The 27,354-nt window shown below is 43.9% G+C and overlaps 1 protein-coding gene across 6 annotated transcripts in view; it reads right to left on the bottom strand.

Annotated features, from left to right (window-relative positions):
* Window positions 1-27,354, bottom strand: part of Prr14l (proline rich 14 like) — a 78,690-nt gene that overhangs the window by 33,798 nt on the left and 17,538 nt on the right. For 5 of the 6 annotated variants that reach the window (XR_008217678.1, XM_052736280.1, XM_052736276.1 and 2 more), the window contains 6 exons: window positions 20,826-20,898; window positions 12,484-12,537; window positions 7,451-12,236; window positions 4,272-4,343; window positions 2,991-3,162; window positions 2,220-2,326 (listed from right to left, as the gene is read on the bottom strand). Coding sequence is in view for 5 of the 6 variants with exons in the window: in XM_052736280.1 (XP_052592240.1) it covers window positions 2,220-2,326; window positions 2,991-3,162; window positions 4,272-4,343; window positions 7,451-12,236; window positions 12,484-12,537; window positions 20,826-20,898 (5,264 nt within the window). In the remaining variant the exon portion in view is untranslated. The remainder of the gene's footprint in view (window positions 1-2,219; window positions 2,327-2,990; window positions 3,163-4,271; window positions 4,344-7,450; window positions 12,237-12,483; window positions 12,538-20,825; window positions 20,899-27,354) is intronic. The other variant, XM_052736277.1, reaches the window with a different exon arrangement.

Below are 27,354 nucleotides of genomic sequence, written 5' to 3'. Positions count from 1 at the left end.
ATAAATGTGTGTCATAAAACTAGAAAGGAGATTGTTTAGGGAGGATGGGATTGTGAGAACGTGGGCAACTGTGGGTAATGAACTATGAAAATGGAGGAGGGCTTCCTGGGGGAGTGAGGGAACCAGCTGGTGCAGGAAGGAGTGCAGGAAGGGTAACCAATGAGAATAAAGTACAAAAAAACAAATAGATAAAGATGCCACGATGAAGGCTGGGCGGTGGTGGCGCACGCCTTTAATCCCAGCACTCGGGAGGCAGAGCCAGGTGGATCTCTGTGAGTTCGAGGCCAGCCTGGGCTACCAAGTGAGTTCCAGGAAAGGCGCAAAGCTACACAGAGAAACCCTGTCTCAAAAAACAAAAACAAAAACAAACAAACAAAAAAAAAGATGCCATGATGAGACGGGTACTCTGTACACAAATCCAAAATTAACAACAATCAAAAGATAGGACTTTGTGTCATAAAAGAAAGAAGGAAGGAAGGAAGGAAGGAAAGAAAGAAAGGAAGGAAGAAAGAAAAAGTAAAACAGAATGCAGGGCGGTGGTGGCGCATACCTTTGATCCCAGCACTTGGGAGGCAGAGCCAGGTGGATCTCTGTGAGTTTGAGGCCAGCCTGGCCTACAGAGCGAGATCCAAGACAGGCACCAAAGCTACAGAGAAACTCTGTCTCCAAAAAAAAAAAAAAAGAAAAAGAAAAATACAAAACCCACAAACCCAAACCACAAAACAAAAAGCCTTTCTGTCCCCAACTACTCCAACTACTTATCTCTATCAACAAGGCTTTTAGATTAGATGCCCAGTGAAAGAAGGTAAGCCACACTGGAACCTGCTTTTCATTCTCATAATGAACACCACATTATGATGTGAGGCACCTGAGATATACAAAGTGTTTCTCAAGGTGGCACAAGATGGTATTTAATAAAAGATACGATAACTAAATACAGCTCAAAGGTAGCTCACAGGCTTCCATTCACAAAGCCTTCTGATACATCTGCAGTACAGTAAGAGCAGGTAGGGAGAAAGAATTGTAAGATATTACAGGTATTTGTAATCTCAGCACTTGGAGGCTAAGACAGGAGGAATGTGGGTTGAAGGCCAACCTGGGCTATACAGGGAAACTAGTCAGGCAGGTTATGAAGCTTTGGTAAGCACTATTCCCACTGGGGCATGTCCTCAGCCCACAGATAAGACTCTTAGAAGCTCAGGAGGTTAATTACATTTACTTAAGGGAACCAATGCAAAATATACTGGAACTTAGTGCATGAGAACAGAAGTTTGGAGAACTTGGAGGATGACTGTGAATTCTTTTTCCTCCTTTTCCACCTCCCAATTGTTGGGATCACAGGAGGGCACTGCAAAGCCCAACTTAAAAAGTATATTATCGGGCTGGGCGTGGTGGTGCACACCTTTAATCGCAGCGCTCAGGAGGCAGAGGCAGGCTGATCTCTGAGTTTGAAACCTGGTGTACAAAGCGGGTTCCAGGACAGCCAAGGTGCTACACAGAGAACCCTGTTTCAAAAGACAAAACAAAACAAAACAAAAGTATATTGGGGAACTAGAGATATGGCTCTAGTTAAAAACACTTGTTGCTCTTACATGGGACCTGGGTTGGTTCCCAGAAGCCATATGGGAACTATACATAGCTCATAAACTACATATAACTCCAGTCCCAGGAGATCAATGCCATCTTCTGACCTTCCAGGGCTCCAGGCACACTCGTAGTTCACATACATACATGCAGGGAAACACACATACAAATAAATATCAGTAAACCTAAAAAATTGTTTTCAAGTAGATTGATTTTTCTGGTTTGTGTGTGGGTTGTTGCTTTATTCTGACCCAGGGTCTCACCATGGGACTCCAGCACCTTTCTTTCTCTTTAGTTGGAGAGAGGACCTCATACTGCAGCACAGACTGGCTTTGTACCCAAAGGTCTTACTTGAGCAGTTACTCCTGCCCTGGCCTCTCAAGGGCTAGATTCCTACTGGAGTTTAAGCTATGATTATATGTACATACAATATCTAGAATAAGAAGAACAATAAAAATGATTTATGTATTAAAATATCTTGCACATAAACATCTAACTGTACAACCAATGAATTCTTTGGCATAAATTCCTAGAAGTAAAAACACAGCTCAGACTATATGACCACTTTATGGACAATTATGCTTTGCCTAGCAATTTTCTAAGAAGTGAACCCACTTTGCATTAGAGAAGCTCACCTTTTGGGCCGAGGCAGGCCCATTGGGGTAAGGTTGGGATCTGGTTTAGGAATGGTTTTCCGGATGCGGATCTGTGAGACTTTCTTTGGTCTCTTCTCTGGCTCAGCCTGTTTTTAAGGGTTAAAAATAAAGACAGGCAAAAAGTAAGACATTTTAAAAAAGCCCTTATACTCAAAACATTGCTCCCTCCGTTTACAGATAAACCGGAGAAGTAGCTAATGACAAATTTCCCCTTCCTACCCGACTGTGTTTTCAGTTACTGCCCCTTCATACATTAACCCAGAGCTGACCAGTTCCAGCTGAGACAATCAATTCAAAGTCTTCCATCAGTGGAGACAGGTGATGCTGTGAAACTAAAGGACACTAGTATTTACCCCTCTTTCAGTGCACAAAGGGGGTCTTAGGGCCAAGTCGCTCTATAAACATTCTTTAATGCTGCTGCTGGAAAAACTGGGTCTGGAAAACAGTATGGATTGGGATAACTAAGCCCCACCTGGTGCAGCAGGAGGACAACTGGAACCCAGAGATGGAAGCCAGTCAGGAGAAAACAGTAAGACCCATCTCTGAAAACCAACTGAAATGAAGGGAAACCCTACAAAAACCCATCGTATCTTCTCCTGGTCAAGGCCCAGGCCCAGCAGGAAATTCCCTACCTTAGTGCTCCCAGCTACTGAGTCACGGCTGAAGTCAAGTCTGCACCTGCCATGCGACAGGGGTCAACAACGGAACCCCAATGCCACCTCACTCAACACCCTGGTACTTTGCACTTACCTCTTTCTCTTCTGCAGGGCTGCTCTGTGGTCGGGGGCATGGCGCGGACACATCACCCAGCTCATCAAACCCAGGGACCTGGAACTCAGAGGCTGAAAGCAGGAGCTTGCTGGCAGCAGGTCCTGTTACCAAGCAAGACTTTGGCACCAAGGCAGGGGACACAGGCTCGAGCCTAGCACCATGGAGACAGAATGAAGAGAAAACCTGAGTAAGGTTTGCTTTCTCCTTCCAGCAAACACATTTTTATTGAGTTTGTCTGTACATGTGCGTGTCCTTGTGTGTGTGTGGAGGCCAGAAGACAACCTTAAGACAATGTCCCTCTTCAGCTGTCCCATCCATCTTGTGTTTGAGACGGAATTTCTCACTGGCCTAGAGCTCACCAAGTAGCCTAAGCTGGCTGGTCAATGAGTCTCAGGACCTGCCTGTCTCTGTGCACTAGAATTACAGGTAAGTGCCACCATGCAGGCTTTTGGTGTGTGTCCTGCGGGATGAAACTCAGGTCCTCGTGCTTGCAAGGCAGGCAGTTACCAACTGAGCTGTCTATCACCCCAGTCTGTGTTATTTCTGAGCATACTGATTAGAGTGATGACGTTTCTTCTTTCCAGGAATGACATCTTCAGTCAATCAGCTTTCTAGTTACTTCCAGACACAACCTGGGTCTACACATATGAAAAGTTACAAGAATGTGGCCAGTGCTTTCTGGTGGTTAGAGTAGTTTTATAAAGAACTGTGTGAATGAGTAGAGACTGGTGAGAAGAAATTTAGTGAATGGACAAATGAGCACTGCTCAGAGGAGACCAACCTATTCAGGAAGCAGTCCTGAGGCTGGTGAAGCGGCGGGACTTAGGACAGCGGGAGAGACTGATACGCTGGCTAACGACTTTTTTGTTAAGTAAACGGTGCTAATTATACAACCCTACTCCTCATTATTTGATATAAAGCACAACTGAGGTGGGTAGTGGTGGCACACGCCTTTAATCCCAGCACCCTAAGAGGCAGAGCGGGCTGATCTCTTTGAGTTTGAGGCCAGCCTGGTCTACAGAGAGAGATCCAGGACAGGTACCAAAACTACACAGAGAAACCCTGTCTGAAAAAACCAAAACGCACAACTGAGTCTCAGAGATGTTTATCTGAGACCTATCTTAGTAAGATTAATGAGACAAGAGTTTAGGGTTGTGCCATGGCTGACGCATGCTATCTAAGAACACTAGAATAACTGTATTCTCCCCTGCCCTTCCTCACACACTCATCCATGCTTCAAACCCGTAGGCCAAGGCTTACCTCATGTGACTGCTGTCGGTGTTAAGGATAGCTTCCATGCCTGGAAGAGGCACATGTGGTATGGTGGTGTGGCTGAAGTAAAGCACAAGCACAAACAGCGGGTTATGAGCGGGCCAACAGCAAAGGTTCTGATGGCACCAGAGGGACGGGCACATGATGGAGGCCAAGAAGCCCGAACCTCCCAGCCATGAAGCTATGCTCGTGTGCTCATCCCTGGGTGGAAGTAGCTTAACAGGAAGACTGCTTCCTAATTTAACTGGAAAAAATGTCAGGAAAGTAGAGGACAGTAAAAGAAAGGACAGAGACAAGAATGACTCTGGGACTTACACTTTTTAATTACATTGCTAAGCACAGATGTTAAGTTTCCTTTAAAATTTTAAACCTAAGGAACAGTAAGTTGGTTCCATATGTAGAAGGGCTTGCTGCCAAGGCTGACCACCCAAGTTCAAACTCTGGAACTCACGGGGTGGAAGAAAAGAATGGACTCCCAAAAACTTTGCTGCTCTCTATCACGGCACATGTGCACTCACTCACATGCATGCACACATACAACAAATAAATGTTTCTAAAACTCAGACATAAAAGTATCGTGCACGAGTAAAAGAACCGAACACAACAACAAAGTACCTATATGAGCAGCCGCAGCACTAGGGAAGATATACAGATGATGAGTTCAAGGTCATGCTGAGGTACTAAGTGAGTTTGAAGCCAGTCTGAACCACAGGACACCCTGACTCAACCAAACAGGAAAATGGGGCAGGCAGGATGGCTTAGCAGGTAAAAGCGCTGCCTGCCTGACAACGCAAGGTGACCGCTAAGCTTGATTCCTGGAGCCCACACTAAGGTGGAAAGAGACCAACTCCAAAACACACACACACACACACACACACACACACACACACACACACACACACACACACACACACACGGGAAATACTTTATGGAAACTAACTTGATTTAAGTAATGTTTTCAGGGCTACTCAATGATTTTGCTTGCAATAAGTGAGGTGTTTTGTTGTTTTGCTTTTTCAGGAAGGGAAAGGGATCCACCTATCACTTTCTCTCTTTTGTTTTTTTGTTTTTTGTTTTTGAGACAAGGTTTCTCTGTGTAGCCCTGGCTGTCCTGGAACTCACTCTGTACACTAGGCTGGCCTTGAACTCAAAGATCTGACTGCCTCTGCCTCCTGAATGCTGGGATTAAAGGTGTGCACCACCAATGGCCAGCATTATTGTTAATTTTTTTAATGTAATTTCTTAAACTTGTGAGCTTACTATGTCTATACCATGGCATGTATGTGAAGGTCAAAGGAAAGCTAGTCATTTTTCTCCCTCCACTATGTGGGCTCCAGAAATCCAACTCAGGTTGTCAAGCTTGGTGGCTTACTCACTGAATGAACCATCTTGCCAGGAGGCACTCCATCTATCCATCCATCCATCCATCCATCCATCCATCCATCCATCCATCCATCTATGAACTTAATAATTTTACATAGTTGGGCATGGTGGCACACACCTTTAGTCCCAGCACCTGCGAGGCAGAGGAAGGCAGATCTCTCTGTGAGTTAGAGGCTAGCCTGGTCTACAGAGTGAGTTCAGGACAGCCAGTGCTACAGAGAAACCTGTCTTGAAAAACTAAAATAAATAAATAAATGATGAAAAATTTACATATGTGGGTGTTTCCCTATATGTATGTATGGGTATCAAATGCATGCAGTGTCCACAGAAGCCATAAGAAGGTGCTGCATCCTTGGGAACTAGAGTTACAGGACTGGAGTTGAGAGAAACCAAACCCCTTGTAATTGCTGAGCCATTTTTCCAGCCCCTTTAACGTGTATTTGAGACAACAGCTCTCTCCTTAGCCCAAACTAGTCTTGAACAGGTCTTGTAATCTTCTTGCCTCAGCAGTTTGGCTTTGAAATATTAAGTTTTAGGTGGGTTTGATATTATTTGAAATATTACTGCTAAAATTTCAACTGTAGCTGGACAGTGGTGGTGCACACCTTTAATCCCAGCACTTGGGAGGCAGAGCCAGGCAGATCTCTGTGAGTTCAAGTCCAGCCTGGCCTACAGAGCGAGCTCCAGGACAGCCAAGGCTACACAGAGAAACCCTGTCTAGAAAAAAACAAAAGTAAGTAAATAAATAAAAATAAGATTCAGGTATAGGAACAGTAAGAGCAAATTAAAAATGAGAGTTTCCATTCATCTAAAGATTTTTGGTAGAAAGATCTATCTAACACAGGCAGTTCTTTGAAGACTGTTTTCATGAAGGGGTTGAGCCCAGCATCTTAACTCAGGTTGAGCATGCACCTACATAAGCTATACTCTCACCTCCCAGAAACTCTCATAGAACAGGAAATTCTAAAACTTAACTTCTTCCCTCCTTTTCTCTCTGAGCTGTACTGAACCTAGGGTCTTATACTAACCAATCAAACATTCCACCACTGAGCTACCCCAGTCCAGTCCTCTTTATTTTCATTTAGAAGGTACAATAATAGTGATCAAATTATTCTCCCCTATCCCCAACAGTGAAACCATAAGAACTTCTGTCCAGTTCACTACAAAGTCAACGAAGTCACCAAACCAGGGTATGCTAATGTGAACCTCTGAAGCATATACTATGAAAGAAATGTGGAGACAGCTGGGGCATAATGGCTCATACTTGGAATCCCAGTGCTGGCTCATACTTGGAATCCCAGTGCTGGCTCATACTTGGAATCCTAGCACTCAAGGCTGAAGCAAGATGTTCTTGAGTTCCAGGCCAGCCTGAGACACAGTGTCACAAATAAACAACAATGAAAGATGGTGGCACGCACTGGGCACTGTGGTACATAAATTTAATCTCAGCATTTGGGAAGCAGGGGTAGGTCAGACTGTATAGTGAGTTCCACAACAGCAGAGCTATGTAGAGACACTGTCTCAAGGGGGAAAAAAGATTATGGCATGAAGAGTAAAATGGAAAGAATAGTGCAAGATATAAGAGAAGATGCTGGGGGTAAACTAGGGGCCTCTATAGCTAAGAATTACTGCTGCACTCTCAACAGAGACTTTACAAGGTAAGCAAGTGTAGATACAGGAAGCCTCCAGCAGACAGCCTGCAGTTCCAGCAGCGGCCCCTCTCCTTTCCCCATGGGCAGGAGACAAACATGGAATACACTGAAGAAGAAACAAGCAGCTCTTACCTGCTCAGGGTGCTCAGGCTCCCCTGCTGCTTGCTGTGAGTGGAATGAAGAGCTGGCAATTCAAAGGTACAGGAGGGCCCATGCTGGCTCCAAATGGACAACACTCGGCCTACTGAGTAGGGCAGAGAGCAGAAGACCTTGTCTGCTAGAGAGGCTGGAGACCTTAACCCTTTTAAGCCCTGTGTAAACTGGGTCAAGAAGAGCCTCTGCATGGCAGGCATGTGACTGGAGAAGCTCCGTTTTTTTGTCCAGATTCGGTAACATCCTGGTGAACAAAGTGCTAGAAGTGTGTGAAGGCCAAGGCCAGAGCAGTCTGCTCTGGTCTGGACTATGGCAGTGCCTCCATAGTCTTGGAGAGGAGCTGTAGTCTGTGGAGGAGCCTGAGTGCGAGTCTGACTATAGAGGCCAGTGTCTTCCCTGAATGTGGCCATCCCAGGGCAACCATGGGACATGAAAAAAGAAAAGGTCCACTTGGGAGGTGGAGATGAGCACTGGGAGGTCTCTGCTAAGGCAAGCCTCGATGGAGCACAGTGCTCAGGAAAAGTCCTGGGGGACTCGACCGTGCAACTGGATGCTGATTTCACATGAAAAGAAAATGGGAAGATTTCGGTACCGAACAGCAGTGATGGCATCTTGTTGCTCAAATCTATGAAGCTCATTTTGACAGCTTCAAGAGAATAAAGTGCCAAGGGCTTACTGTTAGACCTCCTATCCCATCCAGTAGCTGCCAAATATGGGTCCAGCTGCATTGCATTATATGAAAATCCATCTAGGAGCTTTTTATATCTGAGGCGCTTGTAGCTTTTAGCCAATGGAACAAGGGAAGAGGAATATCGCCGATATCTGAGTTTCTGGGGCTTTGTGGCCAGAACCAGTTTGGAGGCAAGGATAGACAACTTGTTTAGTAAGGCTGATTCTTTGGTAGGCTTCCTACAACTCAGGCTCCTCAAGGGATGGCACAGAGTAGCCTTTGGCTTTGGTATGTGGCTACACAAGCTCCTGCTAGGTACTGCTTCAGGTTCCAATGGTGTGGCAGGCACGGCACATGGGCTGAGAAGTATGTGTGCTTTCGTGGGGATGGGATTAGAGGAACACTTTCCACAATCAGAATTTCTCACTTTACTTATTTTTCTCCGCACAGTGACTGGCTCCAGGCAGGAAATTCTCTTACACGTTCGATGAGGCTGCTTCTTTACGGGAAGCAATCTTTGCTGATATGACAAAGTCACAAAGGCACCATGTATTTGACCACCTCCAGCAGAGCTGGAATCACGCTCTTTCCAGGAGGTACCAGGAAGCTGAGGACCTGTGCTTAACTCAACGTCTTTCTTTAACAGATGACATAAGCTTTCTTCTTTTGGGTCTGCCAACCTCTGAAGCTGTCTAGCCATTTTTTTCGTGGTTGGCTTTCTTAGGGTGACTTCTTCCATTATGATGGACTTATCTCGGTTAGCCACAGGCTGCTTCTTACTTTGCACCTCATCTGACACGTTCAATGACATGTGTTGTCCCAGCAGTGCATGTGTACCCTTTTGATATGTATGTTCTTCCTTTGGCAAGACGCAGTCCACAACTCTCTGGCTTTGTGGGTTTCCAGCAACATCCTGCACTCTGTGGCATTTCAAGTGGGTCTGAGACCTCTTAGAAAAACTGCCTTCATGACCGTCTCTGGTAATGGTCTCCTCAGATTGTTCTCCAACGGGTAAGTGAGCCAGCGGTCCTCTCTGATGTTCTTCAGTCTCTTCTTTATTCATTTTAGTTGCTGTTTCCATTATCAAAGGCAAATGCTTCTTGACGGAACTCTCATGAGGATGACGAGCTTTGCAAACAGTTTTATCCACATGGATGTGTGGGCCATCTCCTTCACTAGGGTTACTTGTATCCGCTGGTATTCCTTCTTTCACGTCAGCCTGGAATGGGCAATCCTTGACGTTTTCGTGAAGCAGTTTACCATCTTTGGGTTTAAAGAGATGTTTCAATTTAGGCATTTCACCGTGAACACCAGCTGGTGAATGTTCTTGAGCAGAAAGATGGGAATGCACCATCTCCACAGAGCCATGGCACCTAGAAGACATCAAGTCTTTGGAGGATAATCCAAAGGTTTCCTTCCCACCAAACTCAGAATTGGCTTCCCATCTCAGTTCTTCCGTCACAGATGCTCCTTTATCCTGATGCTCACAATGAAAGTGACTTAAAGACACACTGCCTCCATCCTGTGCTCTCCTAGCTGGCTCAGCAGCAGCAGCAGATTCTACTTCACGATCAATGGCAGAGTCTGGACACTCTTCCATTCCACTGTCTTTTAGAGATCTGTATATGTTTTCTCCATGTGATTTTAGTATTTCAGGAGAGTCTCCTGTAGAAGCAGCAACATTTGGGAGTTCCGAGTCCTGGAGAGTTGTACCTGTAAGTACAACATTCAGTTCTTCTTGAAGAGATGAGGTGCTCCTTAAGGTCTCGTGGTATGCCAGTCTATTTCGTCTTGTCGAATGAGCAGTTCGACTAGGTGCTTCCACGTCCAGCACACTCTCTGTAGGCTCATCCGTGCAGTATGGACATACCACATCTGGCACACTGTGTTTCAACGCTGCAGAGCCAGGAACATTTTCAAAGGCTCCTTTGGGATCTTTTTTCTCCAAACTATCACAAAACACAGGGTTTTTACTGCCTGAACTGACTGTCAAATCCTTTCCCTTGTGGCTTACCTCAGGGATAGTGTCTTGGTGGTCACCATTTAGTCCTTCCTGAGCTGGCTTCCCTTCCCTTCTACATTTGTCGGGACTATTTTGGTTACTCTGACAGTCAGAGACGTCACCTGCTTTCTGCTCAAGGCTTTCAGCTGCTTGGTACCTGGTTTGAAAATGAGATGAAGTAACAGTCAGAGACTGGTCCACTAGCGTGTCGGGACTTGGAATGTTTGTAGATTGGTTCGGTTCTTGGGTGGCACAAGCAGAGGTGCCGTGCTCATCAACTGCAGTGTCTTCGTGTTTATCCTGCTTCTTTGCCCCCAGGCCTTCCTCACTGGCTCCTGCCTGACTGGGAGCGTGAGTGGTGGTGTTCCAAGCTCCACTCTCGGCCACACCCGCTGTCATCTCATTTCTAACCTTGCCTCCTCGAATGCTGCTTGGAGTCTCCCTCCCGGCAGGTTCCTGCACCAAAGAGGAGCTATTTTCCACAAAGTCTTCTGGTCTTTGGAAGCAGTGACAGCTAGACTGGCATGCATCTGCGGAGTTTCTTTTACAGCTGCTGACGTCCGGGCTGTCTTTTGTGGGTCCAAGAGCAGCACAATCAGAGCGCACTTTCTTTTCAGATGCATTTCTTGTCATGGACTGACAGCTGGAGTGATCCTGAGACTGAACATTTTGACATTCTGTGACAAAGGAAAAGCCAGCTGCTTCCTTCACTCTTGAGAGGAACGTGGAATGTAGATCTCTGATACCTGAATCAGCCATTTCCTTTTGTCCTTCGGGGTTTGTTATTTTGCTATTTAAGGGGTGGATGGATGAAGAGGCATCACAGGTTTTGTCACCTTGTGGAGACATGGCTTCCGATTTTGTCTCAGCAGGAATGGTTTGAGTATTGGTGGTAACACTTGCTCCATTCTTTAGAGAGCGATGGCTCTGTTGAGCATCTTTGCATGTTGCTGAAGGCATCTCTCTGTTCAGATTTAGTAGAGAGTAAGTTGGTAATGTCACATGCTCTTGAGAATTAAGGGACACTTGTTGATTTAAAACACATTCATGTTCTATTTTGTGTACAACTAGTGCACTGTTACAAGAACGTTCACTCAACTCACAGGCAATGATGGGTTCATCTAAATGTGCAATGTTGTCATGTGAGGCCTGTCCATGCTTTTCTAAAGCAGGTCTGCAATCAAACTGTGGACATGGTGGTAATTTTGCAGTACCTTTCTTGGGTTTTGATATTTCATTATGTTCAGGACTCACTGGATCTGCTGTTATCAAACTCTGAAGGGCTTTACTTCCAGACAGAAAATCATTGCATGATGCTTTATTTGGCAGAGAGTCCCCCAGATTCCTCTGGCTGCTAACCTCAGACTTAGAGTCTTTACTGGAAATCTCTTCATGTAATGCACTAGACTTTCCTGTCGTCTGTGCTGGCTCTTCACTATGCAACAACAAGGAGAAACTGCTTTCCTCAGAGTGTCTCTCAGGATTGTTCACATCAGTGACAGTTTTTGTATGGTCCTCAGAGTTTACCAAATTACCTTGAATGTTTAAAGTGATTTTCAGATCTTTTTTTTTAAACATTATTTCTGTGGCTTCAGTAAAAGAATCAGGCATAGAACTATAGTTCTCTGTACAGGAACTAGCCTGAGTGCAACAGTTACTGGATTCCACAGTCTGTTTTTCACTAGAACCATCCTGTTCTTGTTGCCTGCCATTGAAAAGAAAGAGACTCCCTCTTTCACTCTTGGGCCTCCAATACTGTTCTTTATTTTCTTCTCCACAAGTGAAGTTCTTGCTTTGATCAACCTTGTGTATTTTTTCAGCAGATTCCTTTATCAAACCATTGCTTTCAAAACCAAGTTTTTCTAAGGATTTGGGGCTAGATAAATATGATGTGAGATATAAAATTCTAGAACTTTCTTCTGAGGGTTTTCCAGAACCTTTGCTTCCTGCAGTGGTGGAACTATCATGTGCAGAACTGTGTACTTCCTTACAGTGGTTGGGCATCTGGTGGTGACTGTCACCTGCTTCACAAACAAGGTTGAAGTCACACAACTCCTCTTTCCCTCTGTTCATTCTGGAAACTGCACAGTCCCCTGGGAATGACAACCAAAAGGGACAATTAGTAATTCTCCACATGGTTTTCTTTAAGAACGGCTTTATTAATCCAGGGTCCCCAAGACTGAAGGTTCTAGGGTAACTAAAGCTCTGGTTTCCAAAAGCTCTCTGCGGGTCATGATTGTGTCTGCTCCTGGTGTTCACTACATCCAGCTGACAGATGCTGATGCACAGCGCCACCCTGTGTCCTTCATTATTACCCTTTAGTCCCACTGGTTTTCATACCTTGTGTGTCTTCAATGGGTTCTGGCAGAGTTCCAGTTGTATTGTGTACATTTCCTTTTACAGAAGAGAAAGAAACTCAAATAAGTATGTAATTAAAAAAATAAAAAAGCTGCTCTACCTAAGTGAATTTCATCATGCATCCAATGATGACTCAACTCAGAAAGATGTAAGCCATACAAGCGCTTTGTTTCTTTGCAAACTATGATAAAGAGCCCAAAAAAGCAGCCAATTTTGTAAAAAAAAAAAATTAAAAAGTAAAAAACACCTTTCTCACTATGTTACTTGGCATTCACAGACGTTACTAGATAACTGAGTAACACAGAAAATATGAGCCTGATTCGGTCTTAAGAAGTTGCCATTTTCAGGCAGGTCTCTGTGAGTTCATGACCAGCCTGGTCTGCAGAGTTCTGAGATAGATAAGAGCTACAGAGAGAAACCTTGTCTAGAAATCAGGAAAAAAAGAAAACATTACTAGGAGGCCCTAGTGGCTCCAGTTTGTGACACCAGCTACTCAAGAGCTGAGGCAGGACAGCATGATCACGGAATGTCAAGAGCTACAAAGTGTGTTCCAGGTCAGTCCAGGCACCTCAAAATAAAAGCTAAACAGAGGACTGGAGAGATGGCTCTTGAGGACCCAGGTTCAATTCCCAGCACCCACATGGCAGCTCACAACTGTAACTCCAATTCCAGGTGATCCAATGCCCTCATAGAGACATACATGCAGGCAACACACTAACACACATAAAATAAAATAAAATTTTCAGTCAGGTGGCGGTGGTGAGTGCCTTTAATCTCAGCACTCGGGAGGCAGAGGCAGGTCTATCCTCTGTAAGTTCATGGCCAGCCTGGTCTACAGAGTGAGTTCCAGGACAGCCAAGGATATCTCAAAAAACTGGAGAGAAAAAAAAAAAAATGAAAAAGCTGAAAAAAGGGCTGGAACTAAAGCTCAATGGTAAAGCACTTGCCTAGTATGAACAAGGTCCTGGAATCAGTGTTAGGTATTGTAAAACTAATCAGTCATCTAGCTAGCTATCACTAGTAAACTGTCATTACAACATTCTTTTTATTCAATGTCTATTTTCTTATCTGAAATTAGATACAGTATGGATAAAATAGCTCTTTGAAAAGAAACAGTCAGAGCTGGAACTGCAGCTCAGTGGTAGAGCCCATTCCTAGTATTAGTGAAATCACAGTTTCAATCCCCAGCACTGCCAAAAACAAGTAAGAAAAAAGAAAAAGAACAGGTATATGTAGAACTATGTAAGACTAACTTGTAAGCTGAATGGTCCTAACTCCAATGACTTGTAGTAACTGCCTTTCTGAGGTAGGCGGTAGTGGGGCACGCCTTTAATCCCAGCACCGGGAGGCAGAGGCAGGTGATCTCTTGAGTTCCAGGACAGCCAGAGCTACACAGAGAAACCCTGCCTGGAAAAAACAAAACAAAACAAAACAAAATCCAGTTGCCTTTTTGTAAGATTGGGCTGATTAATACTGAAGCTGAGTAACAGGAACATGGAAGTTTAGTTCATTCCTTTCAGTTCTGAGTTAGTATAAAGACTGCCATTAGGAAACTAGTAAAGCAAGAAAGCAAACACCACCACAAAGCCACCTTTTGTATGGAATGTAAGCACAACTACAGACACACCTGTGAGGCCAGCAGGAGGGAGACAGGAGGCCCCCCACAAATTCAAGGCCAGCCAGAATTCTGAAGCTCCTCAACTCTCCGTACTTCCTCCTCTGAGCCTCAGTTTCTTCTTTTGTAGAAAGCACGGTAAACACTTACCTCAGTGCTGCCTGGAGGATTAACTATCACATGTAAACACTGCCTGGGCTGGAGGTGGTGGCGCTCGCCTTTAATCCTAGCACTCGGGGAGGCAGAGCCAGGAGGATCTGTGAGTTCGAGGCCAGCCTGGGCTACAGAGTGAGTTTCAGGGAAAGGCGCAAAGCTACACAGAGAAACCCCGTCTCAAAAACAACCAACCAAGAACAACAACACCCCCCCAAAACCAAACAAAACAAAAACCAAAACCCACTGCCTGGTATAGTGCTGGCAGTCTTCGGAGAGCTGCCTGCCTTTTCTCTTTGATTCTTATTTAACTGGACACGAGAACAATTACAATGATACCTAGGTGTAGAACACCATTTAAAACTATTTGGAGTACGGGTTGCAGGTAAAACTTAGTGATACAAGGTTTGCCTAGCAGGTACAAGGCTAACATCCCCTCACAGAGGTCGGGGGAGTAATGAGTTTGCTATTTGGGTGCTAACAATCCAGTCCAGAACCACACACAATTAGCTCTGCCACTGAACTACACTCCCAGACTTCTAGGATAGGCAGAGGCAGCACTGGATGGATAAATGTGCACTGGATGTCAATAGTTAGCAATAAATATTAATTACTAACAAAAGGCCACCTCCAATTCCGCACACAGAACTGAGCATTGTGAAATAATCTAATTTCCTATGATTCCAAACAACAATCTACCCATGAACTTCTCAGCCTGAGCACTCCTCATAATTTCATTTCATCTTTCTATAGGATGCTATGTAATTCATTAAGTCCTATGTTCAGCATCGAGGTAGCTGTACCCTCATTACATCTGTCCAGAACAATGAGAAATTCTTCATCCACCCCCCAAACTGAGGACTATGGTTTTCCTCTGTGCAAGGCAGTGAAGTCCAGATTTGCTAAAGCACATCCGTTCTCCACTTAATCAAGAATCTGAGGGAGGGGGTGAGGGAGCAGCTACTTTTATGTAGTTATAGCAGAAGGTAGATGGAGAAAGAGCTTTGTGTTCAGCTGGAAAGCAAAGTAATACTCTGACCCCTTAAGGAGATCTGTTTTTATACACATACATTTTGAAATTTTACAAGACTTTGAAGCAGAATTTAAGGCAACTTCATTTTTATTTTTTGTATTTTATTTTTTAGCATTTGTTTATTTGTATATTTTGTGTATGTGAGTGTTTTGCCTGAATATATGTATGTACACATTGGTGTCTGAGAAAGCCAGAAGCATGGAATCCTTTAGAACTGGAGTTACAGATGCTTATTAGCCACTGTGTAGGACTGGGAACTAAACCTGGGTCCTCTGTAAGAGTAGCCAGTGCTCCTAACCACTGAGTTATCTTTATTTTTTAATAAAGTTCTCAACTTTATTTTTTAAAGAGTTTAAAGTATGAAAAGGAAGAAGAGTAACTTTACAATGGGGTAAAACCAACAAACACTAATGCATGTTGATAGCATGTGTCCTTCCTTGATGTAATGTAATAAAAATTACACTTCCTAAAAGGTATGTTCTCACCTAGGCTAAAATTGAGCTCATAATCCTCCTGCCTCACTCTCCAGGGCTGAGACTATAATAATACAGTGCATCCCCTGAAAGTAACTTTCACCTCTAAACCTAGTCTACAATACACCTGCACTCTTTTTTTTTTTTTTTTTTGAGACAGGGTTTCTCGTGTAGTTTAGGTGCCTGTCCTGGATCTTGCTCTGCTCAAACTCACTCAAACTCACAGAGATCTGCCTGGCTCTGCCTCCTGAGTGCTGGGATTAAAGGTGTGTGCCACCAATGCCCGGCTTCATCTGCACTCTTAAATCACCCTCAAACACCAAAACACAGGAACTGCCACTATCACAAATTAGAGAATCCAGAAATGACATGAAGATAAATGGGATCCTCAAACAGCAAAAGTTACTCAGTACAGTAATCTGAATAAAGCATGAACTTGGATTAATAATGATTTATCAATACTGGCTTTTAAGGACTAAAAATGTAGTGTATTAAGGTAAGATGTTAACTAATACCAGGGGACCTACCTCTTACTCATCTTGCTGCTGTGACAAAATGCCTGAGGCAGACAACTGAAGAAGGAAGGAAGGAAGGTTGGCTCACAGTCCATCATGCTGGGAAGGGAATGTGTGGTGGGAAACAGTGGAGGTGGCTGCTCAGACTGAATCCAGTCAAGAAGCACTGAGTGGTGGTAAATGCTTGTGCTCAGCTCTACATTCTCCTTTTCATTCAGTCCTGGCCTCCATCCCAAGAATGGTAGTGACCACAAGTAGAGCGGGTCTTCCTGCCTCAATTAACATAATTTAGATAATTCTTCATGGATATACCCATATGTTTCCATGGTGATTCTAAATCCCATAAAATTAACTATCAAAATTATCTGTGTTAGTTACTTTTCCATTGTTGTGATCAGATCCCACAATCAAGGCAACTTATATAGAAAAAAGTTTACTGGGGCTTACAATTTCAGAGGGTGAGTCCATAACCATCATGGCTTGGGAGCACAGCAGCACGCAGGCAGGCAGGGCACTGGAGCAGTAGTTGAGGCCTTACATTCTTATCTACTAGTAGGAGGCAGAGAGAGACTAAGCTAACTGAGAATGGCCTGGGATTTTAAAACCTCAAAGCACATCTTCAGTGACATATCTCTTCCAAAGTCACACATCTCCTAATCTTTCTCAAACAGTTCCACTAACTAGGAACCTTCAAGTATTCAAATATAGGAGCCTATAGGGCCACTCTCATTCAAACCACCACACTACCACACTATCCATGTACACATGTATAGGGATATGGACATACTCTAGAACAGACTCAACTTCTCTATGAATCTAAAATTGTTTAGCACCAATTCAAAAAATAAGTATTTGCCAGGCGGTGGTAGTGCGTGTCTTTAATCCCAGCTCTCGGGAGGCAGAGGCAGGTAGATCTCTGAGTCTGAGGCCAGCCTGGTCTACAGAGCAAGTTCCAGGACAGCCAGAGCTACACAGAGAGACCCTGTCTTGAATCATCACCCCACTCCCCAAAAAGCATACTACCAAAGATATGTAATTGAAAAATAAATATATAAAAATACTAGAGATGGCTCAGCAGTTAATAGCACTCACTGGCTGCTCCTGCAGAGGACCCAAGTTCAGTTCCAACACCAACAGGGCAGCTCACAATTCTCTGTAACTCTAATTCCAGGGGATCTGAAACTGTCCCATAGACTCTCTGGCACCAGGCATAAATGTATACAAAACACTCATCCACAATTTAAAAAACAAAACCAAAAACCAACCAAACAAAACCCCACAATACCATCATCGGTCATTGGAGAATACAAAAACTACAACAGACCAGGAAAGGTGGCATGTGCCTTTAATTCCAGTACTCAGGAGGTGAGGCAGGAGATAGATGCATTATAAATTGAAGGCCAGTCTGATCTACATAAAGTGTTCCAGGAGCCAGTGAGATGGCTTAGCAGGTTAAGGCACTTGCCACCAAGCCTGAGGACCAGAGTTCCATCCCTGGGATCCACATGGTGGAGGGAGAGATGACTGTAGGCTGTCCTCTGGCTTCCACTTCATGATGCAGTACACCCACACATAAGAAATAAACAGAATTAAAAAAACTATTTGAGGGCTGGAGAGATGGCTCAGAGGTTAAAAGCACTGGCTGCTCTTCCAGAGGTCCTGAGTTCAATTCCCAGCAACCACATGGTGGCTCACAACCACCTGTAATGAGATCTGGTGCCCTCTTCTGGCGTGCAGGCAGAACATTGCATACATAATAAATAAATAAATCTTAAAAACAACAACAACAACAACAAAAAAAAAAAACGGTTTGAGGCAGGATCTCACTGCATAGCCCTGGCTGGCCTGGAACCTGCCTATGTATTACTAGGATTAGTCTATAAAGTGAAACTGGGTTCAAAAACTAATAGGGGATGGGGAGCTATACTAAGATGTTACTTCATGCTAGAATTAAGAAACCATCTCCCCACTGGGTGGTGGTGACACATGCCTTTTATCTCAGCACTTGGGAGGCAGATCTCTGTCAGTTCAAGGCTAGCCTGGTCTACAGAGCAAGTTCCAGGACAGGCTCCAAAACAACACAGAGAAACCCTGTCTAGAAAAAAAGACAAAAAAACAAGAACAACAACTATCAATGAGCTTAATGTTATTCCTAGCCACTTCTGGAGTCCTATCACTGCACATGTGCTGTCAGCAGTCACACAAAATGCTTAGTCACTTCAGGACCTTACATTCTAGGTAATCCATGGGCAGCGTGATCATGAAATCTATGTGCATGCATGGCGTAGCTACGTAAGCCCATATATGCATGCTCAAAGTGACCTATAAAAGCAGGATCCACCCACTCCCCCACCCTCACCAAAGGTAGTATACACATCTCTTTCTTTCTCCCTCCCTCCCTCCCTCTCCCTTCACTCTCATCCCCAGAGACCAGTCCCTGCCCCCTTCTCTCCCCTCCCCTCAATAAACCTCCTACATGGGTTCTGTTGTATGGTGTGACTCCTTTGTGCAGTTTTTAAAATACAACACTTAGGAAGTTAAACTGGGTGTGACAGCGCATACCTGCAATTCTAGCACTTGAAAAGAGGTAAGAAATCAGGAGTTCAAGGTCACCCCCGACTACATAGCAGGATCAAGGATGCCCTGGAATACATGAAAACTGCCTCAAACAAAACCAAGCAAGCAAAGAGCTGGGCCAGTTTTCTTGTGCCTTTAATTCCAGTACTCAGGAAGCAGAGGCAGGAGGATCTCGGAGTCTGAGGTCAGCTTGCTCTACACAGACAAATTTAAAGCCAGCCAAGACTAAACAAAACCTGTTTCAACAAATAAACACCCCTGATATTAGCAGACAGGGAGGGGACCAGTCTGAACGTGTCTGACAGGACAGACTCCCTGTGACGTAACCCCTCAACTACTTCTCTTTCCCTCTATGGACACTTCCCGGGAGCCTCCCCGACTGTTACGACTATTACGGGTTTTGTCTGAAATGTCGCCAGCAGGTTTCTATATTGGAACACTCAGTCCAGACAGGAGCAGGGCTCTAAGAGGCTGTAGGAAGTTTGGGACAGCAGGCCTTACTTGGGTCTGGGAGAGGTCTCCGTGGAGAGTTCCAGGACAGCCAGGACTACATAGTGAGACCCTGACAAAAGATGGGCAGGGCTGGGGGCGGGAGGAGATATGAACGAAAAGTCCTAAAAAGACATGCCTAGCAGATCTCTGTGAGTTTGAGGCCAGCCTAGTCTACAGAGCAAGTTCTAGGACAGCTATGGCTACACAGAAATCCTGTCCTGGAAAAAAAAAATCTGTACCTGCAGACCAACTGAGTCCGAGTTCATACTGTGAGAAGACTGGAAAGTTCAGGCCCAGAGGCTTAGCATGAGCTAGCTTGGTCCCCAGAGATCACCCACATACTCTGCTTGTCAAATGTCAGGTCATGATCGGATCTCAGTACCAGGAGACTAGAGTGGAAGAAAACCACCAGCTCTGTAATACATGGTTCAAGCCTCCACCACAGCCTCAGCAGGCCTGGGTGGGCACAGAGCCTCACTCTGTAACACATGGTTCAAGCCTCCACCACAGCCTCAGCAGGCCTGGGTGGGCACAGAGCCTCACTCGGTAACACATGGTTCAAGCCTCCACCACAGCCTCAGCAGGCCTGGGTGGGCACAGAGCCTCACTCGGTAACACATGGTTCAAGCCTCCACCACAGCCTCAGCAGGCCTGGGTGGGCACAGAGCCTCACTCGGTAACACATGGTTCAAGCTTCCACCACAGCCTCAGCAGGCCTGGGTGGGCACAGAGCCTCACTCGGTAACACATGGTTCAAGCCTCCACCACAGCCTCAGCAGGCCTGGGTGGGCACAGAGCCTCACTCGGTAACACATGGTTCAAGCCTCCGCCACAGCCTCAGCAGGCCTGGGTGGGCACAGAGCCGAACCTATGCCCACCACTCCTGTGCCCTCACATCTCCTCAGATAAGCTTCCAGACCAGTTTCTACCCTTACTCTTCTATTTCTTTCTCCATTCACCCCTCCCCACCTGGACTATAACAAACAACAAAAGAAAATCCAACCTGGTAAAAATGGTAACAAAAAAAGAATACATTATTCCCACTAAGAGTGTACACTGGTTGCCACCCAAAAGGACACAACTAAACCTTTTCTTAACAATCCCCAATTTGGGGGCTGGAAACATGGCTTAGCAATTAAGAGTGCTTACTGTTCTTGCAACAGTCCCCCAGCACCCACATGGTGGCTCACAACTGCCTTTAACTCTATCTCCAGTAGATCTGACACCCTCTTCTGGCCTCCACTGGCTTCTGTACACATGGTATACACTTACTTAAGCAAGCTGACACATACACATAAATAATGAGTGAATCTTAAAAAAAAAATCTTCCCAGGTGTGATGGCACATGCTTTCATCCAAGCACTCAGGAGGCAGAGGCAGGTGGATATCTATGAGTTCCAGGCCAGCCAGGACTATACAGGAAGACCATGTCTCAAAAAACGAAACAACAACAAGAAGTATCATACCTTTGTTCTTGAGCAGGTCTCCAGACAGGTTTACACATACAGGATCCTTGCTGGATTGAATCAGGAGGGGATCCTGCAACAATAAAGCCCAAGAGTCAATGGATGATGCAGAGGTGCCTGAGCTCACAGACATCAGTTGTTACTTCAGAGCTCAGTGTAACTCCAAGAAATCTGCCAACAGTCACAGGAACTAAGATCTGAAGGAGAACTCAAGTTTAGGTTAATAAAAAGTCTTACTTCTCTAGAATTTGAGCTTGAAGCAAATGCAAACAAGCCCTATTAATGCTTGCTTTTTGTTTTTGTTTTTTTTGTTTGTTTGTTTGTTTTTGGTTAATTTTGGAGGTAGGGGTTACCATGTAACCCAGGTGGGACTCAAACAGCTATAATCCTCCTGCCTCAGCCTCTTGAGAGGTGGGACTGTAGGCGTGCAATTGAAAACAGGAAATAAACTTAAGACAGTGCCAGCTTAAGCAGGTACAGTATAGAAGTGGCAGAGGAGAGGCCAGTGCCCCTTTCTTCCTTCCAAGATTTCTCTGTGCTCCCTTGCACAGGCATGCAGCTCACACAGCAGCAATGGAGAGTTAACTTTAATGAGGGGTTGGAAAGAATAAGAACATGAAGAGGAGGAGCCAGCTGGATCTCTGAACAGCAGCTGCGGCAGAACTCTTAGACACTTGAAAATCAATGGGAAAATTGGGAGGTTAATGGCTGAATTGTGACTTTTAATGCCAGTTCTGAAGAGGCAGAGAAACCTCTGTAAGTTCAAAGTCAGTTAGGTCTACACAGCAAGTTCCAGGCCAGTAAGATGATATAGTCAAACCTTGTTTACAAAAAAAAAGTTCCTCAGTCTAATAAATTGAGGCCAGATTTCACTTTTGTTCTACCTTTCCATTTTTATGTAAATCACAAATTACTTCAAAATAAAAGTTTTGAAAGATTTTTTAATTAAAAAAAAAAAAATGTAGGGCTGGAGAGATGGCTCCAGCCAAATGTGAGCAACCACATGGTGGCTCACAACCATCTGTAATAAGATCTTGTGCCCTCTTCTGGTCTGCAGGGACAGATGTAGACAGAACACTGTATATGTAATAAATAAATCTTTTTTTAAAAAAAAATGTGCTGGGTGGTAGTGGCGTACGACTTTAATCCCAGCACTCGGGAGGCAGAGCCAGGCGGATCTCTGGGAGTTCGAGGCTAGCCTGGGCTACAGAGTGAGTTCCAGGAAAAGGCACAAAGCTACACAGAGAAACCCTGTCTCAAAAAAAAAAAAAAAAGTATTGTTTTTTACGTGAGTGCTTTGCCTGTTAGCCTAAATGCAGTGCTATTGGAGGCCAGAAGATGGCATCAGATCTCCCAAGACTGAAGTTATAATCAGTTACAAGCTGTGGGTGGTTGCTGAGACTTAAACTCAGGACCTCTGGAAGAGCAGCCAGTGCTCTTAACCACTGAGCCATCTCTCTCCAGTTCCCAGTTTTAGTTCGTGTTTTTAGTTAATTTATTTTATGATGTGTATGAATGTTTTGCCTGTACGAATGTACAACATATGTGTGCCTGGTACCTGCAGAGGTCAGAAGAGGATGTCAGAGTCCTTGGAACTGCAGTTACAGATGGTTGTGACCACATGGGTGCTGCAAATCAAACCCAGATCCAAGATTAAGAAAGCATACTTGCTGTGACACACAGCTTTAATCCCAGCACTCAGGATGCAGAGGCAGGTGAATCTCTGTGAGTTCAAGGCTGGCCTGATCTACATGGAGAAAGCCTGTCTTGAAAAAACAAAATAAAAAAAAAAAAGCATACTCCTGGATGTGGCTCTGGTGCCCATATTTGTAATCCCAGCTCTACAGAGGCTAACGTGAAAGCAGCTCAGATGTTAAGAGGCCAGTCTCTGGGCTACTGAGTTGAGATTTTTTTTCTGAAAAAGACAAATAGTGATGGAGATGCAGCTCGGTTGGTATAGTGCCTAACTAGCAGGCACAAAGCCCTGGATTCAACTGCCAACACTCTAATGAAAGAAACGTTTTTAGCACCAGATGGATCCTCCAGTTCCTTATACCTTTATATGTAGAGATGAACTTTTACAGGAACTTTCCTCTGGATCTTAATCAGAAAAACTGCAGCTTGAAGTGAGGCACCAATTGTGAAGTCACAGAAAACTTGTACGCCTCAGCAACATGCTTGAGATACTTCTCTGTTGCATGAAATCAGAGCCACGGCAAACCAGGGGACAGTAGGGCCCTGCAGACCCAAGAACAGCCTATCAACATCACTTCTGCCCTGAGGCAGGAAAGACCTCTACCTTTTAAAAATCATTTGCTTTCCACTGTGTATATATGCACCTGTGGGTATGCGTGGGTGTTGGAGGCCAGATGTTGACCTTTGGTGTTGCCCCTCAATATTTTCTCTCCTTTATTATGATTGTGTGTATGATGTGGGGAGGGCATGTGCCTCTGTGCACATGTGGAGGTCAATTTTGTGGAGTTGGTTCTCTCCTATCTTTCCACGGACTCTAGGGATCAAACTCAGGCCTTCTGGCTTGTACATTCCACACTTTTACCTTCAGAGTCGGCTCAACCAGCCCTCACCTTGTTTCTTGAGAAAGAGTCTCTCAGTGGTAAGGATTGGTTAGGCTGGTCAGTGAGAGTCCCAGAGACCCTCCAGATTACAAGTGTGCCAGCACTCCTGGCTTCTTATATGGGTGCTGGGATCAAACTCAGTTCCTCATACCTGCATAGCAAGCAAACATTTACTGACAGAAATATCTCTTCAGCTGCCAAGAGTTTTCACTTTTAAGTCACTGAAGTTTTATTTATTTTCCAACAAGAAATCCTTTTATAGGCTGGGTGGTAGTGGCGAATGCCTTTAATCACAGCACTCAGGAGGCAGAGGCAGGAGGATCTCTGAGTTTGATTGAGGCTGCCTGGTCTACAGAGTGAGTTCCAGGACAGCCAGGGTTACACAGAGAAACCTTGTCTCAAAAGACCCCAAATAAATAAATAAATCAAAAATTTAAAAAAAAAAAAGCGAAAAGAAGAAAAAGAAAACTCATGGTGCTGGACAGATAGTTTAGTGGTCAAGAGCACTTGTTGCTCTTGCAGAGAACCTGGGTTTGGCTCCCAGCACCCAAATGGTGGCTCATAACTATCAGTAACTCCAGTTCCAAGATCTGAAGGCATCTTCTGCCTTCCACTGGTATCAGGCACACACATGGTGCACATACATGCATGGAAGTAAAATATTCATACTCATAAATTTAAAAATAAATCTTAAGCCGGGCGGTGGTGGCGCACGCCTTTAATCCCAGCACTCGGGAGGCAGAGCCAGGCGGATCTCTGTGAGTTCGAGGCCAGCCTGAGCTACCAAGTGAGTCCCAGGAAAGGCACAAAGCTACACAGAGAAACCCTGTCTCGAAAAACCAAAAAAAAAAAAATCTTAAAAAAAATTGTGTGTAGGGTTTAGGCCTTATGGACTTTTCCTCATCCACTACCCCAAAAAAAAAGGCAACTGAGGAAAACTGGGAGCAGGAAAGGTGGTCTTTGCTGTGGGATGTTCTGTATGGCAAATGTGTTGCTGATTAGTCAATAAATAAAACACTGATTGGCCATTGGCTAGGCAGGAAGTGTAGGCGGGACAAGGAGGAGAATAAAGCTGGGAAGTGGAAGGCTGAGGCAGAGAGACACTGCCAGCCGCCACGATGACAAACAGCATGTGAAGATGCTGGTAAGCCACGAGCCATGTGGCAAGGTATAGATTAATGGAAATGGATTAATTTAAGCTGTAAAAACAGTTAGCAAGAAGCCTGCCATGGCCATACAGTTTGTAACCAATGTAAGTCTCTGTGTTTACTTGGTCGGGTTTAAGTGGCTGTGGGACTGGCAGGTGAGAGAGATTTGTCCTAATTGTGGGCCAGGCAGGAAAACTCAAGCTACAGGTCTTCCTCAGGGAAGACACACCACTGGTTGTCCTGTCAGATGGGCAGCCCTGAAAACACACATACAAGTAACATCATACAGACTTAGAAGGTTATATTTAGGAACACAAATGTATATACATATATGCACGCAGTAACAATTAACGTAAAAAAATAAGCACCATGAATTTGGAGGACAGGGGAGAGAAGTATATGGGAGAGTTTAGACGGAGGAAAAGGGAGGGAGAAATGTAGTTAGATTATAATCTCTTTTTTTGTTTGTTTTTGTTTTTTGTTTTTCGAGACAGGGTTTCTCTGTGTCGTTTTGGTGCCTGTCCTGGATCTCACTCTGCAGACCAGGCTGGCGCACGCCTTTAATCACAGCACTTGGGGGGCAGAAGCAAGCAGAGCTATGAGTTTAAAGCCAGCCTGGACTACATACAGAGTGAGTTCCAGGACAGCCAGGGCTATTACACAGAGAAACTCGGTCTCAAAAAACAAAACAAAACAAAATAAAAAATTTAAAGTTCTTTCTTTTCCAAAATAAAGTATTCCTCAACAAAAAACCAAAATTACTAGTTCAAGATTTTACACATTTTAACACAACTCTAAAGCAAGAAAGATGTTAGTCAGAGGACACACATGGCATGTACTCATTCATAGTGGATACTAGATATAAAGCAAAGGACAATCAGATGCAACCCACAGATCCAGGGAGGCTACCTAGCAGGGGGGACCCTAGGATGACTGTGGCTTATAATAAGTTTTGGTTTCACCCAATCACTGGGCAAGCTTTAGTGAAACATTTCACTATTAGGATAAGAATTTATGCTGTATCAAGTTGATGAAAGAAAAAGCTGGCCATACTTTCAGGAAGGGAGGCTAACATCTTTTTAGATTATGGATTAGCCTATAGAAAAATGTCTGCCATAAATCAAACAGTGAAGGGGAAGATGAATAGGAATCTAACTTACACAACTTAAGTAAAACATAGCTCTCTGAACAGAAGATAGGTTTCTTCTGTATCCCAGAATATAATCAATATTTATATGTATAATTCAGCTATTATTTGGCTTAAAAGAGCTAACTGGGAAATGTTATCATTTTTACTATTTTCTACAGAGAAAATATTTTCTAGTTTCAAACAACCCTGGACTTTTGAATTATAACCTGTTTTTTTGTTCAGGCTATCTGAGTATTATTTCTCCTGCAGTTGTACATAAAATGTTTTTACATTAAAAAAGATAAATACTATAGAATTGTATTACATGAAATACATAGAATATACAAATTCATAGAGACAGAAAGATTAGACCTTATCTCAAGATGGAGAAGAAAGGAAAATAGAGCAAAGATTTCCTAAGTACAGAATCTCTGTTTTATGTGATGAAAAAGCCCCACAAACGGACAATAGTATCAGGACATAATATCATGAATGTAATAAATCAATATAATTAAGGTAATTAATGAATAAATATAGTTATTGAATGAATACTGTGAATGTAATCAACGAATACCACAAATGTAATTAATATCATGAGTGTAATTAAAAAAATAAAATAAAAAACAGTAAAAAAAAAAAGTTCCTCCTTTCCAAAATAAAGTATTCCTCAACAAAGAAACAAAATTACTAGTTCAAGATTTTACACCTTTAGACACAACTCTAGAGCAAGAAAGAATTATTTGTTAGTTTACATTTAAGTATTTCTAATTTATGTTCTCAGGTTGCTTCTAAGATAGGGTGCCACCTAGCCCAGGCTTGCCTGGCTTTGCTCTATACCTGAAGCTCATCTTGAACTCCTGGATCATTACTCCCTTACCTCTATGATGCTCAGATTATAGGCCTGTATCATCACGCCTGGTAAACTAAACCCATGATGATGAATGTACCTTCTAAGTGATTAAAAGATTTCTCATGATTGAAGTATTTAAATTGTTAACTTCTTAAATGAGTGCTAGGATTAAAGGTATGCACTATGACTCTCAGTTGGGTTGTTTCTTAATTCCTCAATTCAAAAATTCTCTATGTGTGGTGGTGCATGCCTTTAATCCCAGCACTTGGGAAGCAGAGGCAAACCGATCTCTGTGAGTTTGAGGCCAGCTTGGCCTACATAGCAAGTTCCAGAATATCCAGGACTACATAGAGACCCTGTCTCAAAAAAACAAAACAAAACATAAACAAAGAATTCTCTTTGTATAAGGCAAGGTATTTATAAATTATATGTTGAAAATATGTTCTCTTATTTTGTCTGGTTTGTTTGCTGCTGTGGGATATTCTGTATGGCAAATGTGTTGCTGATTGGTCAATAAATAAAACACTGATTGGCCATTGGCTAGGCAGAAGTATAGGCGGGACAAGGAGGAGAATAAAGCTGGGAAGTGGAAGGCTGAGTCAGAGAGACACTGCCAGCCACCACAATGAGAAACAGCATGTAAAGATGCCGGTAAGCCACAAGCCACGTGGCAAGGTATAGCTTTATGAAAATGGATTAATTTAAGCTGTAAGAACAGTTAGCAAGAAGCCTGCCACAGCCATACAGTTTGTAAGCAATATAAGTCTCTGTGTTTACTTGGTCGGGTCTGAGCGGCTGTGGGACTGGCAGGTGAGAGAGATTTGTC

Source organism: Peromyscus californicus, unplaced genomic scaffold (genome assembly GCF_007827085.1).
Source record: "Peromyscus californicus insignis strain IS unplaced genomic scaffold, ASM782708v3 Scaffold_13__1_contigs__length_99412109, whole genome shotgun sequence".
NCBI lineage: Eukaryota > Metazoa > Chordata > Mammalia > Rodentia > Cricetidae > Peromyscus > Peromyscus californicus.
Note: the sequence above shows the minus strand (reverse complement) of the source record. Positions and strands in the feature narration are given on the sequence as shown.